Source organism: Haemorhous mexicanus, chromosome 25 (assembly GCF_027477595.1).
Source record: "Haemorhous mexicanus isolate bHaeMex1 chromosome 25, bHaeMex1.pri, whole genome shotgun sequence".
Taxonomy (NCBI): Eukaryota; Metazoa; Chordata; class Aves; order Passeriformes; family Fringillidae; genus Haemorhous; species Haemorhous mexicanus.
The window spans coordinates 2,825,952-2,836,942 of NC_082365.1; the positions used below are offsets into that span (position 1 = coordinate 2,825,952).

The window sequence follows — 10,991 nt, forward strand, 5'->3', positions numbered from 1 at the left end:
CACAGTGGGATTCATGGAGGGATCATGGTGGGATTCATGGAGGGATCTACAACATGATTCATGGAGGGATCACAGTGGGATTCACAACAGGATTCACGGCGGGATCCATGGAGGGATCCATGAAAGGATTCACAGCAGGATCCATGGAGGGATCCATGGAAGGATTCACGGCGGGATCCGTGGAGGGATTCATGGAGGGATCCATGGAAGGATTCACGGCGGGCTGCAGGCGCTCCTGCAGACGCGCAGCAGTGGGAGAAAGCAGCGGGGTGCTGCCGATGCCCGGCTGCAGAGCCGCACGCAGCGCCGCAGCCAGCCTGGAGCGATGGATCCTGCAGCAAACGCCAGCCCCGGCTCCCTCCATTGCCGGCGCTCCCCGCAGCCCGCGGTGCCCCCCGGCCCCCTCCCCGCACGCAGGGATTAACGGAGCGGCTCCCGCGGCCATCTGGAGCGGGGGGCCCGCCCCCCTGCACCCGAGGGACCGCGTCACCGCGGGATGGCAGCGCCAGGTGCTGCACGGTGCCCTCGGAGGTGGCCGAGAGCCCGGAGTGACCGGACGCCCCCGGCCCGCGGTCAGCAGCGGGGTCCCAGGCGAGTCCCCGGGGGGAGGCCGGTCCGGCCCCTTCCGCTGGGCTTTAATAGACTCGTGGCGTATTAACATCCCCATCATGTGATGAATCAGAGGCTGCTTCCCTCCGAGCTGCGAGCGGCGCAACAAAGCTGCGATTGAGGGCTCGGGGCAGCGGCTGCGCCTCGCGCGTCTCCGGCACCGCCAGACACCCCCCGGTGCAGGGGGGCCCGGAGCGGCGGCGCTGCCCTTCCTCCCGGCCCGGAGGAGGAGGAGGAGGAGGATGGCTCTCCGCTCGCAGCAGGCAGTGAAACGAGCCGCAGAGCCAAGGGAAGGTCTCGGCTTTCCTGGGAAGCGCCAGACGACATCTCTCAGCCCCATCCATCACATCCCGTCCCCGGCGCAGCGCGGGGGCCAGCGGCACGCTGCGCTGGGGGGTCCGGCCCTCCCGAGCCCCCCTTCACCAGGATGGGGTTTGGGGGTGCTGAGACAGCGAATAGCGGGGCTCCCCCAAAGCCGCGGCGCTGCTCTGCCCCTGCACGGAGTCGGGGCCAAGCCCGGGGGGTCCAAACCCAGAGGGTCCCAGCCCGCAGCATTTGGGGTTTTGGGGGCACAAACGAGCTCGCAGCCCATAAACACACGGCGGGGACAGCTCGGGGGGGGGCCACTCCTCACCCAAAGCTCGGCACGAGGGGCAGGGGGTGCAGGGCGAGCCCCTGGGGCGGCCGGGGGGTGCCGACCCCCACAGCGAGCCCTGCTCTGCCCATGGGGCCGGAGTGCAGCCCCCTCCCCTTCCCTAAAAGATCCCCCCAACACCCCGAGGGGATGCGCTGCCGCTCCGCGCCCCCAGCTCAGCGCCCGCGAGGAGGAGGAGGAGGAAGAGCGGAGGAGGAGGAGGAGGAGGAGGAAGAAGGGAGCCGCGCCGGAGGCACTCACCGTGCGGGGCGGGCAGCGGCCGGTCCCCCCCCGCTGCCTACGGGCGCAGCATCTTCCCGGCCACCCCCAGCCCGAGCCCGAGCCCGAGCCGGAGCGGGAGCCGGAGCCGCAGCCGGAGCTGGGCATGCTCGGGGGCCACCGAGCGGCACGTGACGCCGGGCTGGCACCGAGCAGGGCGGGGGGGCCGCGCCGCCCCCACCGCCCCCCACCTCCGCAGCCCGCGGGGGGACAGCGCCGAGCCCCCCTGGGCCGCACCGAGGGGACCCCGACCCTGCGAGGGGCTGGAGCGTGCTGCCCACCCCGCGCACAGCCCCCGCACCCCGCGGGGAGCAGCCCCGGGATCCGCTGGTCCTGCATCCCAGAGCCTGGGCACAGCCTGGACCCGAATTCCAGAGCCTGGGGACAGTCTGGACCTGCACCCCAGAACCGGGGCACAGCCTGGACCCACATCCCAGAACCAGGGCACAGCCTGGACCCGAATTCCAGAGCCTGGGCACAGCCTGGACCCGAATTCCAGAGCCTGGGCACAGCCTGGACCCAAATTCCAGAGCCTGGGCACAGCCTGGACCGAGCTCCCCTGTGCATCCCCCTGCTCCCTTTCCCACATCCCAACATCCCAGATCCTGCACCCCAGCTTTGGACAGTGCTCCCCAGGCACCCTAGCACTGGGATGGGGGGCAGAGAGGTCCCTGCATCCCCCCTGGATCAGACAGGACATCCCTCCACACCCCTCGGGATCCTGCACCCTTCGGTGCCAGCCAGGTGTGGATCCCTCTGGAGTGGGGTGGGGTCTGCACCCCCAGGCTCTGCACCCCGGGATTGTCACCCACAGGGAGGGATGGGTAGCAGGACAGTCCCCAACAGCCCAACTGGTGGCCAGGGTGGCTCAGGTGGGGCTGGCAGGACCCTGCTGAGGTCCCCAGCCCGGCCTGGTGGCTCCTGGGGCTGGGCAGGGAGGCACTGGCCCTGCAGATTGCAGCCCTACAGCCGTGGCACCGTGCCCCAGGCCATGGCACTGCCCTCATTCTGCCTGTCACAGCTGCCAGGCCCGTGGTGGCACCCTGCTGGCACCCTGCTGGCACCCAGCTGGGGCTCTGGGCCCACAGGGACCTCCTGTGCCAGGCCTGGGGACAGCCAGGGCGCTCTGGGAAGGGAAAACCGGCGCCACCCTTGATCCTATAATCCCCCATTAGCCACAGGGCTTTGGGGGCTGGCCACAGGGGTGGCTTTCGCTGGATCTGCTGCCTCCTGTGTCCCCACAGCGCGGGGGGACACCCTCCCTCCCTGCCAGCCCACTGCAGGACCCCAAAATGGCACTTGTCCCCTCCCCAAGGCCACGTCCCCAGCCATTCCCCGGCTCCGCAGGCAGAGGGGATCCACAGGGGCTGCCCCACCTCCCACTGTGCCCCTGCTCCCCAAAAAGAGCCCAGGAGAAGCTGGGGAGCTCTCGGGGAGCCCCCCAGCCCCCAGGCAGGCTGAGCACCCCAGTTTGGTGTCGGGTTGTTCCCTGCTCCCTTTGTGGCTGGAGCAGCCCCATCCCAAAGCCGTGGACACAGCAGGGCCTCTCCTGCTGCAGGCAGAGCCGGGGGCAGGACTGGGATGAAAAATCCCAATTTCTGGGTGGGAGCACTGGGACTCCAGGCTGGGGGGTGCCTGCCATCCCCTGGAGCTTCCCTTCTCCACAGCTGGGCCTGGTGCCACCTCTGGAGGACAATGGCCACCACTCGGTCCCCTGGGGCACAGGTGGGGCTGGCAGGACCCTTCCCCAGCCTGGTGGCCACCACCTCCCAACCTCATTCCCTGCTCTGCTGTGACATTCCCAGGGGCTCAGGGAAGGTGGTGGTTCCTGCCCCAGAGGAGCCTGGCACAGGCACACCACAGCTCCAGCCTGACCAGGAGGCTCCTGGAGCAGCCCCAGTCCCATCCCTTGCTCTGCTGTGACATTCTCGGGTCCTGGGGCACACAGGGAAGGCGCTCCCTGACTCAGAGGACACAGCTCCAGCCTGACCAGGACACTCCTGGAGTGGCCCCAATCCCATTCCTTGCCCCACTGTGACATTCCCAAGTCCTGGTGTACACAGGGCTGTGGTTCCTCAGGTCACAGCTCCAGCTCCTCCAGAAGGCTCCTGGAGCAGCCCTAACCCATTCCCTGCCCCACTGTGACATTCCCAGGTCCTGGGACACACAGGAAGGTGGCTCCTGAGGTCACAGCTCCAGCTCCTCCAGAAGGCTCCTGGAGCAGCCCTAACCCATTCCCTGCCCCACTGTGACATTCCCAGGTGCTGTGTTGTCCAGAGAAGGTGATCCCTGCTCCAGAGGAGGCACAACAAAATTCCACCACTCCAACCCCACTTGGAAGCTCCTGGAGCAGCCCCAGCCCCATTCCCTGCTCTGCTGTGACATTCCCAGGTCCCAGGACACATACAGGAAGGTGGCTCCTGAGGTGACAGCTCCAACCCCACCGGGAGGCTCCTGGAGCAGCCCAATCCCATTCCCTGCTCTGCTGTGACATTCCCAGGTCCCAGGACACACAGGAAAGGTGGTCCCTGCCCCTGAGGTCACAACTCCAACCCCTCCAGGAGTCTCCCGGAGCAGCCCCAGCCCATTCCCTGCTCTGCTGTGACATTCCCATGTCCCGGCACACACAGGAAGGTGGCTCCTGAGGTGACAGCTCCAACCCCTCCAGGAGTCTCCCGGAGCAGCCCCAGCCCATTCCCTGCTCTGCTGTGACATTCCCATGTCCCGGCACACACAGGAAGGTGGCTCCTGAGGTGACAGCTCCAACCCCTCCAGGAGGCTCCCGGAGCAGCCCCGGCCGCACTCCCGGCCCCGTCTGGGGCTGCCTCAAGGTCACTGCCCAGATTAGAGCGGCTGATCCCGGCGCTTTGCTCCAGCCCGCGGGGGATCTTTGCTCCCTTCGCCGGGATTTTATTGCTGTCTGGGCACACAGGGAAAGCTCCGGGAGCCAGATAGGGACGGGCTCAAAGATCCCGTCTGGAACAGCCTCGCCCGGCAGGACCCGGAGCCCCACGCGAGGCGAGGCACAGCCTGCAGCTCTCAGCCTGTCTAGACACAGAAATCGCCTCGCCACGGCCCCGATCCCAGCACCGGAGGCAAGGAAGGGGCGAGAGGGAATGGGGAACAACCCAGTGGGATGAACCGGGAGCAGCGCCCCGGGCTGGAGCCTGACGGAGCCGCTGCTGCCTCGGCCCGGCCAGCACAGCCAGCTCCGAGCCCCAGGGACCCTCCGCGCCACCGGGCTCCTCCCCACACCACCCGGGAGCTCCAGGAATTCCCCGCCGGGCTCCGGGGGATGTTTCCCTGCGGGATGACGCGGGGAAGGGGGTGGTTGGCTCGCCCACCCTACCCCGGAGCCTCCGAGGAGGATTTTGCATTTGGGATGGAGCTGCAGGTGCAGGGCCCGGAGCTGGGGCTGCTCCTGCCCCATCCCTGCGGAGCTCCTGCCCGGGGAGCGTCCCGCAGCATCCCGGGCTGCAAAAGCTTCACCCCCGGCCCCTCCTCACTTACTTGATGAAGTAGAGGCCGCCGTGCATGGTGGTGTCCACCTCCCAGCCTCGGGGCAGCCCTGCGGGGACAGGCCAGCAGCGGGGTCACCCTCGCTGTCCCCACCGGTGTCACCCTCCCCTCCCAGGGAAGGGCAGGACGGTGAGGGAAGGGATTGAGGGGTGATGGTGACGCTTTGTGCTGCCGTGGTTGGCTCTCACAAGGCTCAAACTGCGTTTTTGGAGAAGTTTGAGGCTCCTCCTCATCAGAGACCGCAGGAGGGAGGAGAAAATCCACCAGGAAAACCCAGGCTGGGGAGAGCCAGCATCACCTCGTGGACCCCCCCAGCCATCCCCAGCTGCAGACAGCTCCTGCTGGCTCAGTTTTGGGGGGTCTCCTTTGCACCCCCGGGGGATTTCACTGCACCTTTCCCCCTGCTGGCCCCCAGGAGCCGGGCCCAGGCTCACCTGGGCAGGAGAAGTGCCCGCTCTGGATGGCGTAGCCCGAGCCCGGGTGCACCCAGCTGGTGGATTTGGTGTCGTCGCTGTGAGGGACAAGGACAGAGGGGCTGTCAGCACCCCCGGGGGGCTCAGCAGCCCCTTCCCATCTCTGGAGAAGGCTCCTGGCACCACGGGGGACTTCTCCAGCCGAACAAGTGGATTTTAGGGAAGAGTTGAACTGTGACAGCGGTGTCCCCAAGAAGGGAGAAACGGGAGGACAGGAGAGGTGGCTGCGCCATGGGACAGCACAGGAACTTCTAGTCTGCACCCCAAACCGAGCCCCCCACCCTTTGCAGCCCCCCACACACTCACCCCGCTCCCCCCAGCCCCAGCAGAGCCCCCTCCCCACCCCAGCGTGGCTCCGGGCAGGACCGTACTTGATGAAGAAGATCCTGCCGTCCCCGCAGACGCCGTAGGTCCACCTGCCCGGCAGGTCCAGCCAGTCGATGTCATCCCCCATGGGGGTGGCACGGGGGGCTCGGGCACGGAGCAGCCCCGCGCTGCCAGCCGGGACAACACCCGCCTCACTCGGGAAGTGCCCGGCAACGAGTGCCGGGCTGTCCCCAGGAGCAAAGGCTCAGCTCAGCCCTTCCACCACCTCTGTTTGCTGTGAATAACCCGGGAGGGAGGGAAAAGCAAAAAAAAAAAAAAATTTCCCGACCAAACCCATGGAGTTTAACCCCCTCGGAGCCGCTGTGCACACTCCCAGCCCTCGCCGTGACTCTCCAGGGCTCGTCACTGCTTCCTCCAGTGCCTCCTCGCTGTAATTACCATCAATTAACTCGAGGTGAGTAATTATGGAGTTGTTACTTCCCTCTCCTGTTCATTTGGAACAATGTCGGATTCTTCTGGCCCGTCTGATCTGGCAGCCAAGCCGTATGTAGGGCACCCTGATGATTATCTGCGGCACTCCTGGGGCTGCCCACCGGGTATTTTCTCTCGCAGCCCTCAATTAAAAGTCTTTTAAGGCCAAAGGTGGGGTCTGGGAGGCACCTGGGCCGCTGATTGAAGGAGCCAATTCGCTCTCCTGTCTCAGCGGCGCCTTTGCAAAGCTGCTCGTGGCACCAGCAGGGAGATGCTGGCTCGGGAGAAGCCCCAGAGGTGGAAAAGAAGGAAAAAAAAGAATTTCCTGGTTCCCAAAACTCCCTGGTTCTCAGAGCAAGGGGTTTAGGATTATTAAGGTTGGAGGAGACTTGCAAGATGGAGCTGAATGTTTGACTGAGCACCACCACGGCCGCTGAAGCATTTTGGGGTTTTTCCTGCTCAGTCCCCACATCAGAGCTGGGATTTGGGGAAACCAGTTCCCCGAAAGCTTTTCCTGGTGTTCTTTGAACCACTGGGTGAGAAAAACACGTCTGGTTGGTCCCTTTGGGAGAGCAGCTGATGGCACCTGGCGCTGCCACCGTCCTGGGCACTGTTTCACCAGGAAAATTCCATTCCATGGGCTTTGTTTCACCTGGAAAAACTCCATTCCAATTGTTTCACCTGGAAAAGCTCAATTCCAATTGTTTCACCAGGAAAATTTCATTCCATGGGCTTTGTTTCACCTGGAAAAACTCCATTTCCTGGGCATTGTTTCACCTGGAGAAGCTTAATTTCCTGGACTTTGTTTCACCTGGAAAAACTCCATTTCCTGGGCATTGTTTTGCCTGGAAAAGCTTCACTTCCTGGGCATTGTTTCACCTGGAAAAGCTCCATTTCCTGGGCTTTGTTTCACCTGGAAAAATTCCATTTCCTGGGCATTGTTTCACCTGGAAAAACTCAATTTCCTGGACTTTGTTTCACCTGGAAAAACTCCATTTCCTGGGCATTGTTTCACCTGGAAAAACTCAATTTCCTGGACTTTGTTTCACCTGGAAAAACTCCATTTCCTGGGCATTGTTTCACCTGGAAAAGCTCCATTCCAATTGTTTCACCAGGAAAATTCCATTCCCTGGGCATTGTTTCACCTGGAAAACTCAATTACCTGGGCATTGTTTCACCTGGAAAAGCTTCACTTCCTGGGCATTTTCACCCGGAAAATTCCATTCCATGGGCATTGTTTCACCTGGAAAAACTCCATTTCCTGGGCATTGTTTCACCAGGAAAAGTTCCTTTCCATGGGCATTGTTTCACCTGGAAAAGCTCAATTACCTGGGCATTGTTTCACCTGGAAAAGCTCCATTTCCTGGGCATTGTTTCACCTGGAAAAGTTCCTTTCCATGGGCTTTGTTTCACCTGGAAAAGTTCCACTTCCTGGGCATTGTTTCACCTGGAAATGCTCCATTCCAGAGGAACCTGGGAATACCAGCAGGGCTTTTTGTTTCCATGCAATCCCAGACTGGTTTGGGCCGGGAGAGACCTTAAAGCTCATCTAGTGACATTTTCCTTGTCCCAGGTTAACCCAAGCTCTGTCCTGGGACACTTCCAGGGGTGGATATCCAGGGTTATCCACAGGGATCTGTCCCTTTGGGTGACTCTGCCATGTTCCCAACACGAATCCCAAACTCCCACCCTCCCCATCCACCTGTGCCTGTGCCCCAAATTCCTCATTTTCCCCCCAAAGAAGAGGCAAGACAGAGAAGTGGAGGGATCTGGGATGGAGGGAAATAAATCAGGAGCTCAGGCTGGAGCTGCTTCAGGGTTGTGGTGACTCCCAGAGCGCCCAAATTCCATCCCCTCCCAAAACAGTCGGATTTGCTGCCTTTCCCTGGGATAACAAAATCCTTGGGGACACCAGGAACATGAAGGGGACAGCAGGATGAGAGGGAATATGTCCTGCAGGAAAATCCATGGCCTTGGACAGGGGTGCTGGTTTGGAGGATGAGGATCCTTTCCTTTTCCCCTTCCCTTCCCTGATTCTCCTTTCCCCTTTCCTTTCCCCTTTCCCCTTTCCTTTTTCCCTTCCCCTTTCTTTTTTCCTTTCCCTTTCCCCTTTCCTTTCCCCTTTCCCCTTTCCTTTTTCCTTTCCCCTTTCCTTTCCCCTTTCCTTTTTCCTTTCCCCTTTCCTTTTTCCTTTCCCCTTTCCCCTTTCCTTTTTCCTTTCCCCTTTCCTTTCCCCTTTCCTTTTTCCTTTCCCCTTTCCTTTTTCCCTTCCCCTTTCCTTTTTCCTTTCCCCTTTCCCCTTTCCTTTCCCCTTTCCTTTTTCCTTTCCCCTTTCCTTTTTCCTTTCCTTTCCCATTTCCTTTTTCCTTTCCCCTTCCCTTTTTCCTTTCCCCTTTCCTTTTCCTTTTTCCTTCCCTTCCCGATGTCCCCATGGAGAAGCCACCAGCTGCCACCTCCTCCTCCACACCATTCCCAGCCTCTGGGACCAGGGAACAAAGGGAGGGAAGCAGCTGGAAAAGGGATGTGTGGCGAGGTGACAGCGCTGTCACCCCGGCAGGGAGGACACCGAGCCCGCGGTGACCCTGCTGGGTGACACAAAGCCCGGCTGGGGACATTTCCTGCTGGATCCTGTGGCTCAGGCACCAGGAATGTCACAGAACCGGGCGCGGCTCCGCACAAAGGGGCGGTTGCTGCTCCCGCCCTGGATTTTCCCGTCCCAAAAGTCATCCAGAGGATGGCGAGGGCGGTGGCACCTCGGGGACAACCTCAGAGGAGGCGGTGGCACCTTGGGGACAACCTCAGCGGAGGCGGTGGCCTCGGTGGCGGCGCGTCCCGAACGGTTCTGGCACCACCTTCTGGACAAAACATTCCCGGAAAAAAAAAACGGGAATGCGGCTGAGAGCGGGGGAGGTGGCGCTGCCACTGTCCCCAAGCGATGTCCCCTCCTCGACCGGAATCATGGAATGCTTGGGATGGGGAGGATTTAAGGATTTAGGGAAGGAAGGGACAACTTCCATTCTGGCAGGGTGCTCCAAGCCCTGTCCGACCTGGCCTTGGACACTTCCAGGGATGGAGCAGCCACGGATTCTGTGGGAATTCTGTGCCAGGGTGTCCCCACCAGCGTGTCCCTGCCACTCCAGGTGTGCCCCTGGCACTCCAGGTTTGTCCCTGCCACTCCAGGTGTGCCCCAGGCTCTCCAGGTGTGTCCCTGGCACTCCAGGTGCGTCCCTGGCACTCCAGGTGTGTCCCTGCCACTCCAGGTGTGCCCCTGGCTCTCCAGGTGTGCCCCTGGCACTCCAAGTGTGTCCCTGGCACTCCAGGTGTGCCCCTGGCACTCCAGGTGTGTCCCTGCCACTCCAGGTGTGCCCCTGGCACTCCAGGTGTCCCTGGCTCTCCAGGTGTGTCCCTGGCACTCCAGGTGTGCCCCTGGCACTTCCAAGTGTGTCCCTGCCACTCCAGGAGTGTCCCTGGCTCTCCAGGTGTGCCCCTGGCACTCCAGGTGCGTCCCTGGCACTCCAGGTGTGTCCCTGCCTCTCCAGGAGTGTCCCTGGCTCTCCAGGTGCGTCCCTGGCTCTCCAGGTGCGTCCCTGGCACTCCAGGTGTGCCCCTGGCACTTCCAAGTGTGTCCCTGCCACTCCAGGAGTGTCCCTGGCTCTCCAGGTGCGCCCCTGGCACTCCAGGTGCGTCCCTGGCACTCCAGGTGTGTCCCTGGCTCTCCAGGCGCGTCCCTGGCACTCCAGGTGTGCCCCTGGCACTTCCAAGTGTGTCCCTGGCTCTCCAGGTGTCCCTGGCACTCCAGGTGCATCCCTGGCACTTCCAAGTGTGTCCCTGGCTCTCCAGGTGTGTCCCTGGCACTCCAGGTGTGTCCCTGGCTCTCCAGGTGTGTCCCTGGCTCTCCAGGTGTGTCCCTGGCACTCCTCCCTGCTCCAAGATCCCAGGCTGGGAACACCACAGCCACAATCCCTGGGGCTCCTCCTGGCATTCCCAGCTGGAGCAGACCCCGGAATTTCCCCCTGCTCTTCACACCTGGTGTAAATTCCTGCTGCTCTGGGGGATGGTGCCAGGGAATTCCTGCTGGGAATGCTGGTGCTGATGAACCTCTGCTCACCCATCCCAGAATATCCCCCTGGGAGCTCCATCCAAGCCCTGATTTCCTGCAATCCAGAGTGGGACGATGCCAACAAAACCTCCTGCAGCTCTGGGAATGTTTTCCAGCTGGATCTGCTTTTCCCTCTTTGCCAGCACCTCGTTTCACCCCAAATCCAACCCAAAAGATCCCAGGAAGGATCAGGGAGAGGAGCTGAACCCAAATGTTCTGCTGGGGCTTTGCTCCTGCCTGGCACAAGGAGGGAGCTGGGCTGGATCCCAAATTCCCGATGTTCCAGAGCCAGGGATGTGCCTGGCATGCAGAGAGGGCACAGCTGGCACGGCCTCGATGGTCCTGGGGAGCCTTTTGGGACAGGGAAGGGAGGGAGCAGGGATGGGAGAGGGGAAAGGGGGAAGGAGAAAGGAGAGGAAAAAGGGGAAAAGGAGGGAAGGGATGAAGGAAAAAAGGGAAAAGGGAAAAAAGGGAAAAGGGAAAAAAGGGAAAAGGGAAAAAAGGGAAAAGGGAAAAAAGGGAAAAGGGAAAAAAGGGAAAAGGGAAAAAAGGGGAAAGGGAAAAAAGGGAAAAGGGAAAA

General features: G+C 61.9%; 1 protein-coding gene across 4 annotated transcripts in view; it reads right to left on the minus strand.

Annotated features, from left to right (window-relative positions):
• Positions 1-5,900, minus strand: part of PLEKHA6 (pleckstrin homology domain containing A6) — a 51,305-nt gene extending 45,405 nt beyond the window's left edge. For 3 of the 4 annotated variants that reach the window (XM_059867442.1, XM_059867441.1, XM_059867437.1), the window contains exons 1-2: positions 5,476-5,552; positions 5,033-5,090 (exon numbers count right to left, since the gene is read on the minus strand). In XM_059867442.1, coding sequence (XP_059723425.1) covers positions 5,033-5,058 — 26 coding nt within the window. In that variant the 5' untranslated portion in view covers positions 5,059-5,090; positions 5,476-5,552. Of the gene's footprint in view, positions 1-5,032; positions 5,091-5,475; positions 5,553-5,885 lie in introns of those variants that run through there. The other variant, XM_059867438.1, reaches the window with a different exon arrangement.
• Between the last annotated feature and the right edge of the window lie 5,091 nt (positions 5,901-10,991).